This window comes from Oncorhynchus tshawytscha, linkage group LG21, assembly GCF_018296145.1.
Source record: "Oncorhynchus tshawytscha isolate Ot180627B linkage group LG21, Otsh_v2.0, whole genome shotgun sequence".
Lineage (NCBI taxonomy): Eukaryota > Metazoa > Chordata > Actinopteri > Salmoniformes > Salmonidae > Oncorhynchus > Oncorhynchus tshawytscha.
The window spans coordinates 5910353-5935555 of NC_056449.1; the positions used below are offsets into that span (position 1 = coordinate 5910353).

A 25203-nucleotide genomic window follows, 5' to 3' on the forward strand; every position below is an offset into this window, starting at 1 on the left:
CTCTGTTAAAATAACCCGTGAGGTTAGCACCCGGAGCATCCAGGGATCACTGGTATACAAACTGTTCCCTCACAGATGAGAAGCATCAGAGTGGGATAGGGAGTCATCCCAGATTCAGAGACGATAAATCACACAGCGATATACTCACCTCATCTCACCTCTACGGCTGAACCTGTGAGAAGAGAGACAGGTAAGATGGAATCATAGGCAGGATCTGGGGTTGATCTAGGCAACCTGCAAGATTTTACTCCAACTTGGGTATTGTCCAGCACAGTGCAGTGTGAATATGTCAACGGATGTGTGTGAAAATGTAATCTACATGTCTTACAGCAGGAAACACAGATGTAACTTTATGTTTATACATGCTATTTGTTATCCATCTGCCAGCCATGCTGATGGGCAGAGGTGGAAAAAGTACCCAACTGTCATGCTTGAGTAAAAGTAAAGATACCTTTAATAGAAAATGGCTCAAGTAAAAGTGAAAGTCACCCAGTAAAATACTACTTAAGTAAAAGTCAAACGACACCATTTTCTTTTTTTTTTTTTTCTTTTTTTACAGATAGCCAGGGGCACACTCCAACATATAATTTACAAACCAAGCATTTGTGTTTAGTGAGTCCGCCAGATCAGAGGCAGTAGGGATGACAAGGGATGTTCTCTTGATAAGTGTGTGAATTGGACCATTTTCCTGTCCTGCCAAGCATTCAAAATGTAACTAGTCCTTTTGGGAGTCAGGGAAAATCTATGGGATAAAAGTACATTCTTTTTTTCAGAATGTAGTGAAGCAAAAGTAAAAGTTGTCCAAAATATAAATAGTAAAGTAAAGTACAGATAACCCAAAAAAGTACTTTGAAGTATTTTTTACTTATGTACTTTACACCACCGCTGATGGGGAGCAGTCATGCAGCTACAGCTTATGTTTGGAGCACACATCTTACTGTGATGTTCAGAGTTAATGATAGCTTCCAGAAAAAAGCTAATCTCTAAGGGACTTTCTATATTAGATCCAGAGAATATATTATTCTCAAACAATATATTCATGAGTTCTATTCATGTTTCCATACACAAAAGATGAGTTGTGTGGAACTGTTAAAATTATACTCTGATTAATTCATATATATGTGCACGTTTTTTTTTTTTTTTTTTTTTTTGGGGGGTCTTTGAGTGACACACTGTAGCCAACTACTGTGATCTTGTAAAAGATCTAAAAAGATGTGTTTGAGCGTGTATTCCCAAACCAGAGCCTAACGTGAACTCTGTTCATCCGTTCACCTCATCCATCCCCACCAGAGGAAGATGATGCAATCAGTGTATGATGACTTGTCCAAGCAGAGGATACAGCAAGCCAAGGCTCTGTGTACAGAGGCCAGGGGAGGTAAGACTATAGAGATATATTCAATTACTATTCCCATTCAATTCTATAGTTACATTCAACTGAATATACTTTATTCGGGAGATCAGCTCAGAGAACAGCAGAGTTCAAATGTCTGTCAGCCTAGACATGGAACTGAATAAACCTGACTAAACTCCAAAGCGGGGACATTAGGTTTGACTTAGACAGCAGTAGCAAACAGTTCATACACCCAGGCATAGGCTACAGAGTATAATTATTAATCACACGCCGCAACACATTAGTACTCACAAACATATAGAGTACGTTAACGGATTAAACCCTAGAGACTGGAGTTAGAACTCTCAGTGGGCCGAACAATACTCAGGAGGCATTCCGTGTGGTTTTGTTTGTCTGTTTTCTCATGGTCTCAGCCAGCAGCAGGTGCTGGCATCAGGCCCATCTGACTCAGCATAATGTGATTCCCCGGTTGGTGGGTTTTAAACAGGCACTTCAAAAGGCAAGTCCTGTCGACAATGCAGCTGGCATAAGGCAGGAATTCACATAAACTTTACTGAGAGAGAGAGTGAGAGTGAGAGAGAGAGAGAGAAAGACAGAAAAAGAGAAAGAGAGAGACAGAGTTCCTATAAGAGATACTTCTTCCAAACATCCTATTTATATACCCAGTTACCCATGCAACACTGCACCACAAAAAAAAACATTACACACCCTCAGCCTGCATCTCTCAGGGCTATTCCAAAGTTATAGTGTAACGCTACAATCTGGTGGTAATGCATGGGGCCAAATAGGAAACTCAACACTAGGCTTTGTGGATAAGTGATGATATGATATTTGAGGTTATGGTTTATGGGTCAGGTCAGTTGATCTTCAATAAATAGTTTGGAGCTGAGAGGAACCAGAGACCTTAATCTCCTATGTACTGAAAAAGAACACTTCAGAACACTTCATGAGTCATGAGGAAACCCCTGTTGCTGGGGGAAGCCAGGTTCTCTCTTTGTGATTCAACATTCACAGGGTTTCTCTGACTGACAACAGGTCAGCAGATAGAAATGCTACTGTACAAGTCAAAGACTTAGATACAGCAAATCAGATTCTATCTGATCTGAGTCCCTGTAACTGTCTTGTTCTCGGTATTTGTCTGTTTGTGTCTCCAGTTCATGCCTTTCCCTGCTTACTTGTCTTACTTACTAAAATGGTTTAATTACTTTGACTTAGTGGTACAAGGAGTGACTTACCCCCATACAATGGAAAGCACTTTGAGACCTAGTGAAAGACAAACATAATACTTTATCTTTATGCTGTGCTTTTGTTTGTGTGTGCCAGGAGGTATGAACTTGGGGAAGAAGATCAGTGTTCCCAAGGATGTGATGATGGAGGAATTGAACCTTCCGTCCAACCGCGGCTCCCGCATGTTTCAGGAGAGACTGAGACGGGTGGAGAGATTCACACTGGAGAACCAAGTCCATGACCATTACAGCAATGTAAGAACACACACACACATGTGCATGTATGCACGGACAAATCCACGCACACACACACACAGACATTCTCATACATACACATTCTCACATTTCAAACACACACACCCTGACTCTCTCGACTAGAGATGCCATGACATTTCAATGTAGAACAGAATGCTCAATTAATGTTCAAAGACATTTTATTTATATGGAAACACAATAAGGCAATACTGTACATAGACAGACATATCCACACTGTTAGACCCACGGACTTGTCATCCTAATGTGCAGTATTGTGCAAGCAGCTTGTTAGCCTGTTGGATTTATGGCAGAGCTGTTTGATGAGGCAGTGTAACCTTGGCCGTCCCCTCTCACTTTCTGCCTTGCTGTACTCTGTCCCCTTGGAGCACGAGAACTAGGGCAAGGTTATTGGTAGAAATCAGAGGGCCACGCTTTAGAAAAAAAAGGTTCCAAAATGGGTTCATTGGCTGTCCCAATAACAGAACCCTTTTGGGTTCCAGGTATAACTTTTTGGGGTTCCATGTATAACCCTCTGTGGAAAGGGTTCTACATAGAAAAGCAGAGGTAGAACTATTTTGTGTTTCATGTATAACCCTCTGTGGAAGGTGTTCTACCTGGAACCCAAAAGGGTTCTTCTATGAGGACAGCCAAATAACCATTTTAGGTTCTATATAGCACCTGTCAGGTGGTAACATAGATATTCTAGGCGAAATCTACTGTAATGAGTGCATATCATTGGCTGTATGATGGAGATTGAGGCAGTGGAACTGTCCCCAAAATTGGTTGTTATTCCATGGTGGTTATTTTCCCATGATAATGCACAGAACTGAGTTTGAATGGAGCTAATCCAGAATGTTATTGTGTCCCTGCCCAGGGCCTTCCAGAGCCCTTGCCCCCCCAGACCATACAGGGGCCCCAGAGGGGGAAAGAGAACCAGGCATATCTGATGCCTGGCAACCACAGCCTGATCAACACTCTACAGAAGACTGAGGCCATGAACGGCAGCCCCAACGTCATTGCCCCAGGTAGCTGGTAACATGAGAGGGATTAGAACCACATGGCTTAAAGGGATAGGTCACCCCTACATTCAGAGGTTGCAATATTGGCTCCGCTTTGCTTCAGATTACTTTTGAGCTATGGAATTGGCAAACTTTGATTTTGGGATGAACTACCCATTTGAGTGTGCCGTTATGACAAAGGGGGTTTAACCACCCATTTTGGACACGTTACATTTTGGAAGGACAAGGTTAAACAAAACACTATTGCTCTGACAGTTTTTAAGGCTGTGCTTGAGAATATCTGATAACACTCTGGGTGCTAGTGTATCTGTGTCCTGACCTAAAAGTAGGTTCGTTTTGGGGTCTGAGTGACAGCCAGCTAAGCCTTGTTTATTGTGCTGGATTTACACCAAGTTTAACACTTTCTATTGTAGCCAGGACCAACATCAGATCAAACAACCTGCTTTAAATGTGTAAACCCTAAGAGCTTTCAGGGACTGAGTCTGGGACTGACCTTTGACCTCAGGCTACATGGGCCCCCTGAAGGAGATCCCTCGTGAGAAGTTTAACCTGACAACCAGGTCCTACTGTTCCCCCTGGAGGGAAGCCCTGGGTGACAGTGACGACCTCAGGTCCTCCCTCAGCACCCAGTTCCCACAGAGGGCCACACTACAGCCCGCCAACTACAGGTGTTTCAACAGGTCAGTCTCACTACCTCACTAACCCACAGGGGGTCACACTACAGCCTGCCAACTATAGGTGCTTCAACAGGTCAGCCTCACTACCTCACTAACCCACAGGGGGTCACACTACAGCCTGCCAACTACAGGTGTTTCAACAGGTCAGCCTCACTACCTCACTAACCCACAGGGGGTCACACTACAGCCTGCCAACTACAGGTGCTTCAACAGGTGAGGAACTGCGATCACACGGAAGCCTGACACATGTAGCCAAGTCACAAACATAGAGGCCGTCTAACTAGAGGACCTCTAAGGACTTCACAGTACAAAGGCAGGACAATATTATGCATGTATTCTTTGGAAAGACAAATTCAAGACCCCACTCATCAAAGTAAGCGAACATGGCTCGGGCTGAGGCTTAATGCACGTTTAGCACAGGATTAGCGATCGGCCATCATCAAATAGAGCTGCAGATGACCGAAGCATGTTATCAAATGAATATCACAATTCTCTCTTAAATTAGCTTCCCTCGGCACGCGTCCATGTTTCCACTGTTTGAAAAGCAATCCCGCCTCTGGCTCGCACCCCCTTGGACTGTGGCTGTCAGGCGGGCGGCTATTTTAACATGGGCTCGTGAGAAATGATCCCCCAGGGGGCTTGCATGCCTTTCAGCCCCTTAAAGACTGATGGCGCACAAAGGGGCTCATCTTACCCTGGCACACGCAAGATTGCGTTACACCGATGAGGCAAGAACAAAGGCTAAACTTGGTCTGAGACTCTCCTCACGCACAACTTTTAGTCTACTGTCAGTCATTTTGGTACCAATCATTCAGTAACTGAAGCACACAGATGCATTGACTTACTCCTTTAATTAACAAGGTATCTGGGGTTAATTAAGTCTAAGTTTAAAATGAGGCATACAATCTGTGTGGGACAATTGGGAAGAAGCTCCATCTATAGTCGGATGATTCCTTAAGGGTTCTTCCTGAATTCCCAACAGATGTTGATTATTTCTGACCTAAAAGATTAGTTAAACCAGGGTCATTAGTGGAGCTCTGTGTGGATGCCTGGGTATCACAGAACATCTAAAAGCTTCTTCTTTCTACCCACCTGTTGAGTGAGAAAGATCTGATACCCAGAGAACGTCTTTGGTGTTATGTAAGCTTGGATATACTGAGTCATTCTCTTCCTCAAATATACACTTCTAACATAAGCATCCCTCTCCCTCAGAGCGGCCATGCCATTCGGAGGCGCACAACAGAAGAGTATGAGGGTCATCCCAGTGATGGGGTTCGAGCTGTTGGACTCCCAGCGCCTCCCTGGTACGACCCTGGACCGCATTTGTAAACGGCCCAACTTCAACAGAGTACCACGGGGATGGGGTCACGACTACTCCCCTGAATCCACCGACCTGTGAGAGGACCACCACTCACCTATTACCTTCAAACTTCCTGTGACCTTTGTGAAGTCGCAGGCTAAAAGACTTAAGCATCGTTTCACTCTTATTACCCTTCCCTCCTGATTCAAAGATGACTCCCTCTAGAGTAGGTAGCCCCAAACTATTTTTATATTAAGATGCTTTCATCTATTTAATGGTTATATTAGGATAAAGGTCTGTGGTTAGGGGCAAGTTCTAACTCGAGCCCTCTGGAATTCAGTCAGTGCCATAGGGAAAGACTGGTGAATGATAAGAGTTTCCTGATGAGAGCTCTGTGGATGGGCCTGTGTGGAGGCTGAGGACTTCTGAATCAATCAACAGTTCATTATGAGAGTTGAGCCCAGGCAAACGACGGCCAGTTGAGGGGAGAGGTGATTTGGCTCTTTTTTATTTCAAAAACGCCCTCTTACTTAGCCCAACTGCCCCATTTCCCTCACCACTGGCCTCCCAACTCTACAACTCGACATAACCTTTGGCTCCCTTCCCTCCTACCAACACACTTCCTTCCTCCGTCTTTCTTGCAGTCTGTTATAAAGGATTGATTTTGTGATATTGATTGCTTTAAATGTAAATGATAGAGAACTTGTTTTAATGGCAGAAGTGGACAACAAAACATCACAATAATAAACTGAATCATTTTTGTGGAAAATGAACATTGTATCAAAAATCAAATCCATAATATGAATGAAAATCAACAGGTCTAAAAATTGTCCTTTCAAGGGGCTGCTCTGCAGGATGCCTTGTACATTTCAACAATTTCTCCATTCTGATGTTGTAAGTCTAAATACACTGATCCATGACATTTTCTAACACCCGGGTGAACCTCAAAGTTAGATGACATTGTCACTGGATGCTGATCTAAGGCCCGTTATGCATTTCACCCCGTAATTACGATGGTGAGGACTGGGGGAGGGTAAGGTGATCCTAGACCTGTGCCTAAGAGAAACTTCTGCCCAGGGCAATTATCTCAACCAGAGATGTTTAGCATAGCAAAGTATCACCATGGTAACTAGTCGCCATGGCGGGCAGCGTGGGCACCCATGCGCTGGGGGTCCTGGGACGGGTAGTGGATGTGTCCTGGGGGTCTCATGCCCATGGGAGGAGGGGGACCCATCGAACCCATGTGGAACATAGGTGCACCAAAACCTGAAGGTTAAAAAACACAACATAAATGAACAAGGTACACATTAGGTGTCACATTGTGTGAGCGCTAGCTCAGTGACATACTAAACTGCAACAAAAGAACATGTCCTCACGGTCAACTGCATTTATTTTCAGCAAATTTAACATGTGTAAATATTTGGATGTCTTCCCTGTAACGCAAAGCATTGAGATTGCCTGCAATGACAACAAGCTCAGTCCGATGTGACACACTGCCCGAGACAATGACGGACCCTCCACCTAGATCCCGCTCCAGAGTACAGGCTTCGACGATAAACAAATCCGACCATCACCCCCAGTGAGACAAAACCCTGACTTGTCAAAAAGCACTTTTTGCCAGTCCTGTCTGGACCAGCGATGGTGGGTTTGTGCCCATAGGTGACATTGTTGCCGGTGATGTCAGGTGAGGACCTGCCTTACGACAGGCCTACAAGCCCTCAGTCCAGCCTCCCTCAGCCTATAGCAGACAGTCTGAGCACTGATGGAGGGATTGTGCGTTCCTGGTATAACTCGGGCAGTTGTTGTTGCACGTCGTCTGCCACTGCGAAGACGATCAGCTCTCTGTCCTGTAGCACTGTCTTAGGAGTCTCACAGTACAGACATTGCAATTTAATGCCCTGGCCACATCTGCAGTCCTAATGCCTCCTTGCAGCATGCCTAAGGCACGTTCACACAGATAAGCAGGGACCCTGGGGATCTTTCTTTTGGTGTTTTTCAGTCAGTAGAAAGGCCTCTTTAGTGTCCTAAGTTTTCAGAACTGTGACCTTAATTGCCTACCGTCTGTAAGTTGTTAGTCTTAATGACAGTTCCAGAGGTGCATGTTCATTGTTCATTGAACAAGCATGGAAAACAGTGTTTAAACCCTTTACAATGAAGATCTGTGAAATTATCTTTGAAAGACAGGGTCCTGAAAAAGGGACATGTCTTTTTGGCTGAGTTTATAAGTATGGCCAGAATTTTTCCAGGGCAACAAAGGTGTAACTGGTACCTGGAGGTGGTGGGTTGATGCCGGGCGGCGGGGGCAGAGAGATGTTCATGACATTAGGAGATGTACCAGGGTCCAGATTGAAGTAGTTAGTGGGAGCGTCTTCTTCCAGAGCAGGGGGTGGGGGGAGAGCTGTGAGAGAGAGAAGAGAGTCAGAACACAGACAGGCTCACACACACACAGTCTTTCAAAGCCTCCCAGACAGACTTACCTCCAGGCAGTCCTGGCACAGGGTCTAATCTGGTTCCCATCTCACTGACCCCATCCTGGTAGGCCTCCTTTCCTCTGGCTGCCTGAGACCTGGACAGTCACAACACATTAGGGTACACAGTGAGTAGGGTGCAGGGATGCATGGAGACCAAATAGAAAGATTCCCAAATATTTTTGCCCTGCTGTTTCTACAAGGTTGTCACCATCTGGCTAGAAAGGAAGGACTTCCAATACATTCTCCTCCTTTCCTCATAACTGGTAAGCTTTGACCTCTTACCTGCCCCACTTGACGGTGAGCCTGCGTCCGTTGATGATGAGCTTGTTGAAGGACTTCTCTGCAGCAAGCTCAGCTGCCTGCCGTGTGGCAAACTGGATGAAGGCACACTGCTGCCTCTGGACAATGGTGGTGGTCCGGATCTCCCCAAACTGATAGAAGTGATTCCTGTAGAAACAGACAGACACACAACGATTGAGGGCACAAGTTCCCAACTGCGTCACAGATCATTCAAACTGACTAAAATAATTAGCAATCCTGGTATATTTTGGAAAAAAAAAAAAACGTTCAAATCAACTGACACTATAATCAGAAACCTACCTCAGCTCTGCATCTGAGATGGTATCTCCCATCCCCCCTACATAGAGTGTGGTGATGGTCTTGTCCTCAGGCGTGTCCAGTCTGGGCATGGTGGAGGCCCGTTTCAGCAGCTTGTCAGCCACTGGGTCATTAATACCATAGTAACGGTCCTTAATGTTCTGGTCTGCCAGGGGATCATCTGGGTCTGTGGGCTTCTCGTGCCTGATGCGGCAGGGAGAGAGTGTGCATGAGAAGGAATAGTTCTCCCCAGTCAATGTAGGTCAATTTCTTGCTCAACAGCACCACCAAGTGAAATGTCATTACAAATCACACAGACAGGAGGGGCTATATCTATATAGTCATTGTACTGTACACACGGCCCTTAGAAAGAGACGGAGCTATCTTTTAGATTGCGCTCTCACCTATAAGGACACTCCTCTCCTCTCTTGCACTCTCCCTTCACCCAGAAGGAGCAGATGTGGGGTCTGTTCCTCTTGTAGTAGGGTGTAGTGCGGGCCAGCTTCAGCAGCATCTCACTGGAGCTGGGGGCCTTACCCAGCAGACCCACTGGCCGTGTCCCATCAGAGTTCCCTATCTGAGGACAAAGGGAGTCAGGGAGATAGGGGGGTTAACAGGGGTAAAACACTGGAAGTTGAATTTGTGAACACAGAAATACCGGGGATGCAGACGTCTCTCCACACATACCTCTCTCTCAGCATTCTGTGTGTAGTACTCCTTGTTCACGTCTGACTTCGGCACGTCATCCTTGATGTCCAGCCCGGTGTCCCTGACCTGGATTGGCAAACCTGTCGATCACAGACATGTAAATGTCTTGGATTCGGTACTGAATGGGGACTTAGTTTTTATGGGTTCGGTTCTGATTTGGCATGCATTGGTTTTCCCATTTCAAAATGTAACCGATGTAGGTTTGAACATTGTTACAGAATGTTGCTGTAGCTCAGGGTTTCCCAAATTTGGTGTGACTTCCTCATCAAAAGAATGTTAATATTTCCAGATTATTTGTTTTTGCTTAGATTCATCCAGAAGGTTTTAAAATATGGGCTAAGGTGCAATACCCCCGCTCCTCAGTATGCTTTATATTTAACAAAAACTCACCCAAATGTAATAAAGATGTATCCACCCGTACCAGCACGGGTACGGTTTAGTACCCAGGTGGAAAAACCCAATTACATGTGGCTTTAGTAAAGTCAAGGTCCCCATGACTTGAACAAGTGGTAAGCAGTGTTGTCCATTAGCGCTGGCAGTCGGCTAATTAGCAAGCCACATTTTCCACTTCAAGCCAACTTTTTATGGGCTTATTTTGGACCTAAGCTTGTCACCGGCCTTCCCAAACACAATCAAATACAATTTTTGGGGTTCGCATACAGAGATTTTCGGCACACACAGATCTTCGGCATTGCCGATTAATTAGGGCCAATTTCAAGTTCATAACAATCAGTAATCTGCATTTTTGGGCACCGATTATGGCCGATTATATTGCAATCCACGAGGAAACTGCATGGCAGGATGACCACCTGTTACGCGAGTGCAGCAAGGAGCCAAGGTAAGTTGCTAGCTTGCATTAAACTTCTCATAAAAAAACAAACAATCTTCACATAATGACTAGTTAACTAAATAAATGTTCATTGTTCATTCAGTATTGTTGTAATTATCATTAAATATTTATATTATTGTTTAAATTTATATTTTTTAAATTAGCCAATTAAAAACATTGGCAAATTAAAATCGGTATCGGCTTTTTAAGGTCCTCCAATGGTCGGATGAAAAATCATAAAATCGGTCGACCTCTAGTTGACAGTACATGACAGAGCAAAAACGAAGCCATGAGGTCAAAGGAATTGTCCGTAAAGCTCAGAGACAGGATTGTGCCGAGGCTCAGATCTGGAGAAGGGTGCCAAAACAACTCTACAGCATTGAAGGTCCCAAAGAAAAGTGGCCTCCATCACTCTAAATGAAAGATTTGAAAAAGTCTGGGTGGTTCCAGAGCTGGCCACACGGCTAAACAGAGCAATCGGGGGAGAAGGGCCTTGGTCAGGGAGGTGACCAAGAACACGATGGTCACCCTGACAGAACTCCAGAGTTCCAATGTGGAGATGGGAGAACCTCCCAGAAGGACATCTCTGCAGCAGTCCACCAATCAGGCTTTTATGGTAGTGGCCAGACGGAAGCCACTCCTCAGTAAAAGGCACATGACAAAATGCACCTAAAGGACGCTGACCATGAGAAACAAGATTCTGGGGGCAAAGGTTCACCTTCCAACAGAACATGACCATTGGCACACAGCCAAGACAACACAGGATTGGCTTTGGGACAAATCCCTGAATTTCCTTGACTGGACCAGCCAGAGCCCAGACTTGAACCCTATCGACCATCTCCGGAGAGACCTGAAAATAGCTGTGTAGCGACGCTCCTCATCCAACCTGCAGAGACGAATGTGAGAAACTCCAAAAACATGTGCCAAGCTTGACGCGTCATATCAAAGACGTCTCAAGGCTGTAAAAGCTGCATCAACAAAGTACTGAGTAAAGGGTCTGAATACTTATGTAAATATAATTGCATTTTTTAAAAATAAAGCTGCAAATATTTCTAAAACCCTGTTTGTGTGTGTGTGGAATGAGGGGGAAAACAACTTTGATCAATTTCAGAATAAGGCTGTAACATAACAAAATGTGGAAAAAGCCAAGGGTTCTGAATACTTCCCGAATGCACTATGTGATGGTGTGTATTATAGACATTATGGACAGTATATGAACAGAACAAGTGTGTATGTCAGTAGTTATATAGGACGCGTCTACTAGAATATACATATGGTGTGTAAAACGGAATGTAAATATTACTTAAGTAACCAATGTTTAATGATTATGTACATAGGGCATCAGTCACTACGGTGAAGGGTTGAGTACCAGGTACTAGCCGGCTAGTAACAGACTAAAGTTCGGGGCAAGGTATTGCACAAAACTCAATTCGCCTTTGGGACAACGACTCCCATTGTCAGGACAGAGACATGTACATAGATCTCTGGCTGCAGTCAAATTTCTTTACACGGACGAGGGAGAGTGCATGATGCTCGTGAAATTGCATGTCCCATGTTATGTACACTGAGTGTACAAAACATTAAGAACACCTTCCTAATATTGGAGTTACACACATCCCACCTTTCGCCCTCAGAACAGAATCAATTCGTCGGGCATGTACTCTACAAGGTGTCAAAAGCGTTCTACAGGGATGCTGGCCCATGTTGACGCCAATGCTTCCCACAGTTGTGTTAAGTTGGCTGGAAGTCCTTTGGGTGGTGGACCATTCTTGATACACACAGGAAAAATTGAGCGTGAAAAATCCAGCAGCATTGCAGTTCTTGACACAAACCGGTGCACCTGGCACTTACTACCATACCCTGTTCAAATGCACTTAAATATTTTGTCAGGCCCAGTCACCCTCTCCAAGTATCAAGGCTTAAAAATCCTTCTTTAAACTTCTCTCCTCTCCTTCATCTACACTGATTGAAGTGGATTCAACAAGTGATCATAGCCAGGAACAATGGGTAGTGGAGCACCTCATTCTGGTCCAAATATGAAAATTAGGGAACCACCTTTCCGAAGAGGCAACGAGAATGCCCATCTGTGTGTGTGTGGTGCGCACGTCTACCACGTTGTGTAGCTGTTAGCGATGATGCTAATGAAAACAGTCTTCTGTTAGATGGTAAGGCTTTCCCAAAAACCTGCTCAATTAAACATTAACTACAAAATATACTATGCTTACATGGCAGAATGATATGATTATATTCATCAATCCAGTGGGTATATGTTTTTGCAAACTCTACCATCATGTGCACTACAAAAAAAAAAAAGTGTTAAAAAGCCTAGGTGCCCACTTGAATTAAAAGGGTAACTACACCCAATTCAAAAATTATCCAGTGTTTCCCAGACCTCAAAAGTAGTCTCCTAATGTGGTTTAAAACTTAAGGCTGGGGGCAGTATTTAGTAGCTTAGATGAATAAGGTACCCAGAGTAAACTGCCTGCTACTCAGTCCCAGAAGCTAAGATACTAGTAATATGCATACAGTGGGGCAAAAAAGTAGTCAGCCACCAATTGTGCAAGTTCTCCCACTTAAAAAGATGAGGCCTGTAATTTACCATAGGTGCACTTCTATGACAGATGATGACATGACAGAAAAAATAAGATTTTTCCCCCCCAGAAAATCACATTGTAGGTTTAATTAATTGATTTGCAAATTATGGTGGAAAATAAGTATTTGGTCAATAACAAAAGTTTATCCCAATACTTTGTTGGCAATGACAGAGGTCAAACGTTTTCTGTAAGTCTTCACAAGGTTTTCACACACTGTTGCTGGTATTTTGGCCCATTCCTCCATGCAGATCTCCTCTAGAGCAGTGATGTTTTGGGGCTGTTGCTGGGCAACACGGACTTTCAACTCCCTCCAAAGATTTTCTATGGGGTTGAGATCTGGAGACAGGCTAGGCCACTCCAGGACCTTGAAATGCTTCTTACGAAGTCACTCCTTCGTTGCCCGGGCGGTATGTTTGGGATCATTGTCATGCTGAAAGACACAGCCACGTTTCATCTTCAATGCGCTTGCTGATGGAAGGGGGTTTTCACTCAAAATCTCACGATACATGGCCCCATTCATTCTTTCCTTTACACGGATCAGTCGTCCTGGTCCCTTTGCAGAAAAACAGCCTCAAAGCATGATGTTCCCACCCCCATGCTTCACAGTATGTATGGTGTTCTTTGGATGCAACTCAGCATTCTTTGTCCTCCAAACACGACGAGCAGAATTCTCTCTCAAAAGTTCAATTTTGGTTTCATCTGACCATATGACATTCTCCCAATCTTCTTCTGGATCATCCAAATGCTCTCTAGCAAACTTCAGACGGGCCTGGACATGTACTGGCTTAAGCCGGGGGACACGTCTGGCACTGCAGGATTTGAGTCCCTGGCAGCGTAGTGTGTAACTGATGGTAGGCTTTGTAACTTTGGTTACAGCTCTCTGCAGGTCATTCACTTGGTCACCCCGTGTGGTTCTGGGATTTTTGCTCACCGTTCTTGTGATCATTTTGACCCCACGGGGTGAGATCTTGCGTGGAGCCCCAGATCGAGGGAGATTATCAGTGGTCTTGTATGTCTTCCATTTCCTAATAATTGCTCCCACAGTTGATTTCTTCAAACCAAGCTGCTTACTTATTGCAGATTCAGTCTTCCCAGCCTGGTGCAAGTCTACAATTTTTTTTCTGGTGTCCTTTGACAGCTCTTTGATCTTGGCCATAGTGGAGTTGAGTGTGACTGAGGTTGTGGACAGGTGTCTTTTATACTGATAACAAGTTCAAACAGGTGCCATTAATACAGGTAACGAGTGGAGGACAGAGGAGCCTCTTATAGAAGAAGTTACAGGTCTGTGAGAGCCAGAAATCTTGCTTGTTTGTAGGTGACCAAATACTTATTTTCCACCATAATTTGCAAATAAATTCATTAAAAATTCTACAATGTGATTTTCTGGATTTTTCCCCCTCATTTTGTCTGTCATCATATGATGAAAATAACAGGCCTCATCTTTTTAAGTGGGAGAACTTGCACAATTGGTGTCTGACTAAATACTTTTTTGCACCACTGTATTTGGATAGCAAACACTGAAGTTTCTAAAACTGTTTGAATGATGTCTGAGTATAACAGAACTCATATGCAAGGCAAAAACCAGAGAAAAAAAATCCAACAAGGTAGTGGGAAATTTGAGGTTAATAGTTTTTCAACTCATTCCCTGTTGAAGATAGGAAGTGCAATATGACCAATATCCCACTAAAGCTTCCACTAGATGTCAGTCTTTAGAACCTTGTTTGATGCTTCTACTGTGAAGTGGGGGAGAATGAGAGGGGAATGAGTCAGAGGTCTGGCAGAGAGCCACGAGCTCAGTCTCGCACGCTCACGTGATAGTTAGCTCTGTTCCATTGCATTTCTACAGACAAAAGGAATTCTCCGGTTGGAACATTAAAGATTTATGTTAAAAACATCCTAAAGATTGATTCTATACTTCGTTTGACATGTTTCTACGACCTGTTTTTGGACTTTGTCAATCATTTCCGCTGTACTTGCACGCGCTTCGTGAGTTTGGATTTGTTTACCAAGCGAGCTAACAAAGGAGGTATTTGGACATACATTAACTTTATCAAACATGTGGAACTGGGATTCCTGGGAGTGCATTCTGATGAAGAGCAAAAGGTAAGTGAATATTTGTAATGCTATTTCTGACTTCTGTTGACTCCAACATGGCTGATATCTCTTTGGGTTGATTTGTCGTCTGAGCGCCGTACTCAGATTATTGCATGTTTTGCTGACACAGCGGTTGCATTAAGGAGAAGTGGATCTAAAATTCCATGTATAACACTTGTATTTTCATCAACATTTATGATGATTATTTCTGTAAATTGATGTGGCTCTCTGCAAAATCACCAGATATTTTTGGAACTACTGAACATAACGCGCCAGTGTATACTAAGATTTTTTATATAAACATGAACTTTATCGAACAAAACATACATGTTTTGGGTAACATGAAGTCCTATGAGTGTTATCTGATGAAGATCAAAGGTTAGTGATTATTTTCTCTATTTCTGCTTTTTGTGACACCTCTTTGGCTGGAAAAATGGCTGTGTTTTTCTGTAAATAGGCACTCAACTAACAATCGTTTGTGTTGCTTTCGCCGTAAAGCCTATTTGAAAATCGGACACTGTGGTGGGATTAACAAGAGGTATATATTTAAAAATGGTGTAAAATACTTGTATGCTTGAGGAATTTTAATTAAGAGATTTGTTGTTTTGAATTTGGCACCCTGCACTTTCACTGGCTGTTGTATCGATCCCGTTAACGGGATCTCAGCCACAAGAAGTTAAGCATTGTTGTAGTCAAACAAAATTAGATGTTCCATCCATTTAAAACATTTTATTTTGAGATCAAAAACAAAACCATTAATTTATTTTTCAAGATATGGGCAGTATCTTGCAGTAACATTTTAAATAAGACTAAGCTCAACAGAAGACAGGTTACTCTACGTACTTGTGGAAACCACTGAGTAAGGTGGTACAGGTAAGGCATCTATGAATTATATGACCTACCGTACTCCAGGTCAAGCAGACAGGTCTGACAGACGTTCTTCATCTTGCTGCAGGTCTGACACACCTCTGTCTTCTTGAAGCGCATCCTTGTTCCTGGACACCAGCGGAACACAGTGAAGGGACGAGCACAGATCTGAGGGGAGGAGAAGTGGCGAGCAAAGAGTTCAGTGTTTCTGCTGCAGTCATTTAGATGTGGTGCTATGCTTCTTACATCTGCAAACAGCTAGTTTGTATTTTCTTAGCAAGTTGGGCCTAAATCTTGTTAGCTGCTAGGGTTGCACATTTTTGGGGAATATTCAGAGGTGGAAGCCTTCCGTGGGAATATATGGGAATTAACTAAAATATATGCAAATTACTATTAATACCATTTAAAATGAAGATCTTTTCATTGGATATATTTACCATATCATATGGAGACAGAAACAAACATTTACCTTGAGTAGACATAATTGCAAATGATTAAATCCTTCCAATAAAAAATAAGCACGAATTTAACTTTTATTAAATGAGTTGACACTTCACATGGGATGATTTCGCTGAACAACAAAAGAAAGAATATTGAATGATCCCCGATGATCCTTCGCATCTCCCAAAAACATTTTCAACATACAGATGAAGTCGGAAGTTTACATACACTTAGATTGGAGTCATTAAAACTTGTTTTCAACCACTCCAAATTTATTGTCAACAAACTAGTTTTGGCAAGTCGGTTAGGACATGTGGCAGCATCGTGTTTTGGGGGTGCTGTGCTGCAGGAGGGACTGGTGCACTTAATAAAACAGATGGCATCATGAAGACAAACATATGTGAATATATTGAAGCAACAACTCATGACATCAGTCAGGAAGTTAAAGCTTGGGTGCAAATGGGTCTTCCAAGTGGACAATGACCCCAAGAATATTTCCAAAGTTGTGGCAAAATGGCTTAAGGACAAAGTCAAGGTATTGGAGTGGCCATCACAAAGCCCTTGCCCCAATCTCATAGAAAATGTGTGGGCAGAACTGAGAAAGTGTGTGCGAGCAAGGAGGCCTACAAACCTGACTCAGTTACACCAGCTCTGTCAGGAGGAATGGCCCAACATTCACCCAACTTATTGTGGGAAGCTTGTGGAAGGCTACCTGAAAAGTTTGACCCAAGTGAAACAATTTAAAGGTAATGCTACCAAATACTAATTGAGGTTATGTAAACTTCTGACCCAATGGGAATGTGATTTAAGAAATAAAAGCTGAAATAAGCCACTACTAGTATTCTGACATTTCACATTATTACAATAAAGTGGTGATTCTAACTGGACTAAGACAGGTATTTTTTTTAAAACTTGGATTAAATGCCAGGAGCTGTGAAAAATTGAGTAAATGTATTTTGCTAAGGTGTATGTAAATTTCCAACTTCAACTGTACATCTCTAAAATGAGAGTCTAGAAACTATAGGTTTGGTTGTCTTCCTCAGGCTTCCATGTCTTCTCCCTGGACCTCCTCAATGTCCACCTTTTTAACATCACTCTGAGGCCGCATCTTCACTGCCCAACCTTGATGAGGATGGCTCGTTGCCAGGCCACCAATTTTTCACCCCTTGTATTGGTCAGCCTGTTGCGTGCTTTGGTGTGTGTGTTCCCAAACAAGGACTAGTTGCACTCTGAGGCGGCTGATATTAGTGGGATTTGGAGGATGATGGAGGCAACAGGGGAAAGAGCCGCAGATCCACAAAGTCTCTTCCACCAGGTGGCTGATGAGATTGGCAGTCGTGCCAACCTTACTGCATCGCCATCCCAAAGCCCTTGCTTAGAAGTTTACTCCACCAGACTGCCAAGAGCCTTGCCCTCATCCAGACACCATAGGCCTAGTTGATCTCTGCACCAGACAGGATGCTCTTGCCAGCATACTTGGGGTCCAACATGTACGCTGCGGTGTGTATGGGCTCCAGACAGAAGTCTTCACGCCTTTTGATGCATTTCAGAACTGCAGTTTCCTCTGCTTGGAGCAACAGTGGGCAGGGCAGTACAGATTTCTTCTCTTAAATCTGTAAGCAGTCTGAACATCAGACAGGATGGCATGGTCTCCCTCAATCCATGCAATGGCTACTGATATAAGTTTCAGGAGTTTCAGGTAGCTTACCACTCTCTCCCAAAATACATCATCCAGGAGGATCCTCTTGATGGGGCTGTTCATATCGGCAGACTGTGATATGGCCATTTCTTGGAGAGACGCCTTCCCCCCCAGGAGACTGTCAATTATGACAACACACCCCCAAAGGGTGTTGCCGGGCAGCTTCAATGTGGTGCTCTTATTCTTCTCACTTTGCTTGGTGAGGTAGATTGCTGCTATAACTTGATGACCCTTAACATTACCTAACCAGTTCCTTGGATCTCTTGTAGAGTGTATCCATTGTTTTCAGTGCCATGAGGTCCTTGAGGAGCAGATCCAATGCATGAGCAGCACAGCCAATGGGTGCGATGTGAGGGTAGAACTCCTCCACTTTAGACTAAGCAGCCTTCATGTTTGCAGCATTGTCTGTCACCATTGCAAATACCTTCTGTGGTCCAACATATGATTTGGCACAGTATTTGCAAATGTACACAGCTTTTCCTTCTACATTAGCTGCAGTGAAATATCTCCACACATCAGATAGTGGCTGTGGCATTTCCTGTAAAGATTAGGAAAAAAATAAAGTAAAATACAATTGCATGTACAGAGTTAAGCAGCTAGATTTAAACAACTCCTTTGTAAGATAAGTGAAACACTCAGTTAGCAGGCTCAAGTAAGCTAAAACCCACACGGTAGCAAAAACTAACTAGCAGAAACGGTTAACAAGTTAGAAATGATTTAAACGCACTTTACTGTAGGCTACTATTTACTAGTTGACAAAAAATTGTCATGAAATGTATTCACCCCACCCAGTATTGTAATCAAAACTTACCAGAAAGCATGTATGTAGTCATCGGCTCAGACACGTGGGCTCAACAGCATCTCATTAGTGTGCAAAATCTTGAGAATCAGCTGTACATGTGATGGAAGAGTGCACTGCACATGATGAAGAATGCACTGTGCATGCAGAGGGTTGCAATTCCATTTAATTGGGGATAGTTTAACCAAAATATGCCACAAGACTTAGAATTGCCTTGTATATCCCACAAAAGTTTCACTGTTATAAGCTAAATTTTTTGATGAATTTAAGCAAAATTCCCAGGCTTAACTTCCCATGGAAAATTTCCTGACCCTTCGCAACCTTATTAGCCGCTAATGCTAATCGCTAGTTAGCTGGCTAGCTAATACGTGTACTGAGAACAAATGCAATTAGCTACACAGTCTGATAATACGAGTGATGGTTTATACCTAAATTAGCATGTTTGTGCAACAGTATCTTCTAAATCAAAGAGAAATACGCAAAGCATGAATATGTTAGCTACATGAAGTAGCTAAGAGAAAACATTCAATGTAGCCAAAGATTATATGGTCCTCTAGGAAACATTAACACTGGTTCCTACCCTGTCACCGTAACTCCTCCCTGGCATTTTCATTCGTTGTCAGGCCAAACACTGTATTCTAAGTCCCCACTATTATATTCTAACTATAGAATTATAATAATCATTATATTTCCATGATTCCAACAGTTCGATTGAGACATATCCAATGCAAAAAAACAATCTATTAAAAACAGACAGATTTTTATGGGGATTTTTTAGTATTATGCTAATTAGATTTCCTCTAGCCGAAGAAATATACTCTAGGGGGTTAAACATGGCCATTGAACATAGTGGCAGGGCCCCACGCAATATTTCAAGATATGTATTCACTGAATACTGCGCTTCCTATATTGCATAAGAGGACTAAACTGGAATAATGAATTATATTACCTTGCATTCTTTCCCATACTTCTCTTTGCTCTGTTAAAAAAAATGAGTATAAAATTAAGGATTCTGCAGCAAAAGTTAGAATTTCAAAATAACAAGTGCAAATACAAACTGGAAAGAAACTCACCATGCGGATGTATGGATTCTCCCCCAAACATGTCTGACACAGAATTGGGAAATCCTGGAGGAAAATACAAAAATGTTAACTAAAAGTGCAGCCAACACGCAGCAATCCCGGTCTATCATAATAACAGAGCCTCATGGTTTCTCTGGTCACAAGCTACACATTGTCACACATTTCTTGCTTGACCCAGTGTGTACTCTGGCCATATGCTACAAGTGCTGGATCCAGTAGCACCTACTTTACCATCTGTTGTTTGACTGAAACCACATCTTCCGTTAAACTTCTAACCATTCAGGTCTTCAACATCAAACCACCTCATCAGGAAGCATCTGCTGAGAGCACAAACTTCCTGTGCGAAGTCTTGGGTTGCAGGGTACACACCCAAGAGAGAGTGAGGTGAGTGTTTGTTTACAAGTGTGTTTTGAGTTAGTATTTTGATTAACATAATAGGCTAATATTTCTGGAGGCTGTACAATGACAAGAGTTATCATACAAAATTAAGTCTGAAGTATGAGGGCCAGACGTATTAGGCCTATATGGGAACTGGAGGCATATAGAGAGAAGTTGGGACAAGAGAGGATTGTCCTCCAAAGTCAACCCAGAATACAATCTGTGCAACCTGACAGTACTTCTCACAGCTGGTTGATGTGTCAGGTTGCTTTCGCGTAACCGGTTGTAACTGAACCCCTAAAAGATAGGGCTCAACATCCTTACAATTCATACACTGCCAGTTCACATGAGCCTGTGCTATTCTGACTATGTGATGGTTATTGAGGGACCCCTTTTCCCCTGACTGTCCAAGTCGTGTGTACGTATTAGTCAATATAACTTTATAACTACACTGCTCAAAAAAATAAAGGGAACACTTAAACAACACAATGGATCTCCAAGTCAATCACACTTCTGTGAAATCAAACTGTCCACTTAGGAAGCAACACTGATTGACAATAAATGTCACATACTGTTGTGCAAATGGAATAGACAACAGGTGGAAATTATAGGCAATTAGCAAGACACCCCCAATAAAGGAGTGGTTCTGCAGGTGGTGACCACAGACCACTTCTCAGTTCCTATGCTTCCTGGCTGATGTTTTGGTCACTTTTGAATGCTGGCGGTGCTTTCACTCTAGTGGTAGCATGAGACGGAGTCTACAACCCACACAAGTGGCTCAGGTAGTGCAGCGCATCCAGGATGGCACATCAATGCGAGCTGTGGCAAAAAGGTTTGTTGTGTCTGTCAGCGTAGTGTCCAGAGCATGGAGGCGCTACCTGGAGACAGGCCAGTACATCAGGAGAAGTGGAGGAGGCCGTAGGAGGGCAACCCAGCAGCAAGACCGCTACCTCCGACCTTTGTGCAAGGAGGAGCACTGCCAGAGCCCTGCAAAATGACCTCCAGCAGGCCACAAATGTGCATGTGTCTGCTCAAACGGTCAGAAACAGACTCCATGAGGGTGGTATGAGGGCCCGACGTCCACAGGTGGGGGTTGTGCTTACAGCCCAACACCATGCAGGACGTTTGGCATTTGCCAGAGAACACCAAGATTGGCAAATTCGCCACTGGCGCCCTGTGCTCTTCACAGATGAAAGCAGGTTCACACTAAGCACATGTGACAGACGTGACAGTCTGGAGACGCCGTGGAGAACGTTCTGCTGCCTGCAACATCCTCCAGCATGACCGGTTTGGCGGTGGGTCAGTCATGGTGTGGGGTGGCATTTCTTTGGGGGGCCACACAGCCCTCCATGTGCTCGCCAGAGGTAGCCTGACTGCCATTAGGTACCGAGATGAGATCCTCAGACCCCCTGTGAGACCATATGCTGGTGCGGTTGGCCCTGGGTTCCTCCTAATGCAAGACAATGCTAGACCTCATGTGGCGGGAGTGTGTCAGCAGTTCCTGCAAGAGGAAGGCATTGATGCTATGGACTGGCCCGCCCGTTCCCCAGACCTGAATCCAATTGAGCACATCTGGGACATCATGTCTCGCTCCATCCACCAACGCCACGTTGCACCACAGACTGTCCAGGAGTTGGCGGACGCTTTAGTCCAGGTCTGGGATGAGATCCCCCAGGAGACCATCCGCCACCTCATCAGGAGCATGCCCAGGCGTTGTAGGGAGGTCATACAGGCACGTGGAGGCCACACACACTACTGAGCCTCATTTTGACTTGTTTTAAGGACATTACATCGAAGTTGGATCAGCCTGTATTGTGGTTTTCCACTTTAATTTTGAGTGTGACTCCAAATCCAGACCTCCATGGGTTAATACATTTGATTTCCATTGATCATTTGTGTGTGATTTTGTTGTCAGCACATTCAACTATGTAAAGAAAAAAGTATAAGAATATTTCATTCATTCAGATCTAGGATGTGTTATTTTAGTGTTCCCTTTATTTTTTTGAGCAGTGTATATCTCCCGTCTCTAAGCTGATATGCCCAATGGGACGAACAAGCACTGTTGAACTTAAAGAATTGACGTGTGGCAGACTAGGGAAGCCCTTCAGTGTCAAACTGTGGCGATTTTTTTTTATAGTTCTGAAAACGGTCCAAAATCCAGATATTTTTAAATCACTGAGATATCTTTAACAGAGCCCGAGTTGTGAGCTTTTAAATATGACTTCAGCCAAAAAGTACAAACAGAAAACATTCAAATATCACACTACATTTTTTTTCATATTTGACTTAAAAAACACCAACACTCAGCTTGATTGTGAAAAACTGCATTTGCTGGTATTGTTTGCATTAAATAATAATTACTAGAACAAATTATTCTACTTTACAATAGACTTATATTTGAATTGAAGCCAAATATCTAAATGTTATATTTCCATTATATATATATATTTTTTAAATCTGCAAAAATAAATAAATTCTCTCATTATGGGGGTTTTGTATGTAGATTGATGAGGAAAGAAACTTTAATCCATTTTAGAATAAGGTTGTAATGTAACAAAATGTGGAAAAAGTCAAGGTTTCTGAATGCTTCCTAAATACACTATCCACCAGCTTCTTATTATAGCATTATCACCCCCCCCCATGCCATGTGAAGCCATGCTTCCCCAAAAATAAATAAAAACACAAAAAACATGTATCTTTCATAATATTTCTACAATTCACAAGAGGCTGAAAGTATCTCACAGGAGAAAGCATCCGAGAGCAAAACAGCACACCTGTCTTTCTACGTGTAGGCCATGTATCTGATGCTGTCTAGTCCAAACGAGTAGGACACTGCTGCCACCTGTAGAATTGAAGGCAAGGGAAGCCAGTAGAGTATCTTGCCTCTCTTGCCAAAAAAGTTCATTTTTATTTTTTAAGTGCCAATCAGCGTTGAGCTAAACTGAGCGAGCTCAAATGAGAATGGTCCAGGCGTACCAACAAAAAAAAAGTGTAAAGGGAAGCCAGCTTGGATTTGGCGTCACTCCTATCAAATCCTATTGAGCGCACATGTCATTGACAGAAAAACTGGAATTGTTGCACCTCGTGTTAAATTAGCCATGGATAGAGATAGGGATTTGCAGTTTTACTTAATTCTCCATACTGGCCAATGATTACAAGGGAGATTCTGATCCAACCATTAATTCAAATATTGTTGTGCCTAGAGGATGGAAGTTAAACATGTACCGTAGCTAGATGTAGAAGGCTAATATTAACTATCTAACGTTGCCCATGAATGTAAGTTAGGCTAGTGAGCAAGCATTTTAGCCAGGTAGCCGAGGACAGCAAACAATAAATGTAGTGTATGTAAGAGTGATAGACCGTATTGTCAACATTAAAGAGGATGGCGGCAGTGGCGTTTCTCTACAAGTAGGGTGAGTGAACATGCGTTGCATGAACGTGCTTACATACAAGCCCTTACCACTTTCTTAAATGCATTGTTGGTTAAGTATTTACTAAAACAAACTGAAGTAAAAACAACAATTAAATTAACAATTAAGGAACAATAAAATAACTGTAGAGGGGCTGTATAGAGGGGTCACACGTTAGTCGAGCTAATATGTACATGTAGGTAGAGGTAAAGTGACTATGCATGGATAACAAAGTCTATGACTAGGGTGGCTGGAGTCTTTGGTAATTTGTAGGGCCTTCCTCTGACACCGCCTGATATAGAGGTCCTGGATGGCAAGAAGCTTGACCCCAGTGATGTACTGGGTCGTACGCACTGCCCTCTGTAGCGGCTTGAGGTCGGAGGCCGAGCAGTTGCCCAATCAATTAGTTGTCTTTTTGGCTCGGCCTTTTTTAGTCACATATCACGGTCGCAAGCGTATTAATTAACAGGGGGAAGGCTACCCCGGTGATGTTAGCCACGCACCGCTACTGCCAGTTTATAACAAAATTTAAACAGCTAAACCAAATGCTATTAATTACCCCTTTCACCTGTGGCTAAACCGCTTCTAGTTGACTAGTTATCTAGCTAACTTGCGACACAGCCATGCTTGCGCTACTAACGTTCGCTAGTTGACGTTAGCCTTTGGTAGCAAATCATGATTCACATACTGAAGTATTGGCAAAGTGAAATTAATTACGACGTTAGTTTGTTTTCATATACCCTCATTTTCCAGGTTATAATACACACAATATGTCTACGATTTAATACTTACCGCGTCTTCCCAATTCTGTCTGTTGTATGTGTTAGCTCCTAGGGACGTCGCCATTTTTACTTGTGGTAGTAAAACACAACCCTACCGCGCATGCACCGCCGCGACAATGAATTCACATCCCACAATGCAGCACAGCGCATGCTTCTTTTCATGACATTAACCTCCTATTTTATTTACATAAAAAAATATAAACATGAAAGAGAAACTCATTAATCATTATGCAACTATATTAATTAATATCTGGAATTAATTGAAGATGTGCGCCTGGTTTTGGAAAACCCCAATTAGCACATTGGAGCTGTAGTTGGAGGATATTTCAGATTAGGGATGAACACTAATGGGGTCATAACACCCTAACGTTTATATAAGGTCGTGGAAGAGGCTCTCTGCTGAGACACCACATACAGGGATAATAATACATCTACAAGCCTAGAGGTTGGAGTATTCTGCTTGGCACAACAGGCAGGAGGTTGGGCTCAGACAGAGATGGGGTCAACTGTACAATCCCAGACTTTCAATTCAGGAAATATGCTGTTTGAAGTTCATGAAATGGTGAATTTTTTCATAAGAAATTATGGGTCATTATTTTGATGAATTTAAATTCATTTCCCAAA

At 43.1% G+C, this 25203-nt stretch overlaps 2 protein-coding genes across 2 annotated transcripts; one reads left to right on the plus strand and one right to left on the minus strand.

The window, feature by feature from the left end:
- LOC112220764 (myozenin-2) lies at positions 1-6601 on the plus strand. Its single transcript, XM_024382641.2, has 6 exons — positions 1-190; positions 1291-1375; positions 2675-2832; positions 3707-3857; positions 4357-4531; positions 5741-6601. The coding sequence occupies exons 2-6, from the start codon at positions 1297-1299 to the stop codon at positions 5925-5927; spliced, it is 750 nt and encodes a 249-aa protein (XP_024238409.1). The 5' UTR covers positions 1-190; positions 1291-1296; the 3' UTR covers positions 5928-6601.
- LOC112220763 (pre-mRNA-splicing factor RBM22) lies at positions 6517-24718 on the minus strand. Its single transcript, XM_024382640.1, has 11 exons — positions 24590-24718; positions 20001-20054; positions 19877-19906; positions 16024-16156; positions 9584-9684; positions 9301-9473; positions 8900-9100; positions 8582-8746; positions 8306-8394; positions 8098-8226; positions 6517-7094 (listed from the first exon to the last, which is right to left on the minus strand). The coding sequence occupies exons 1-11, from the start codon at positions 24641-24643 to the stop codon at positions 6958-6960; spliced, it is 1266 nt and encodes a 421-aa protein (XP_024238408.1). The 5' UTR covers positions 24644-24718; the 3' UTR covers positions 6517-6957.
- Positions 24719-25203: the final 485 nt, after the last annotated feature.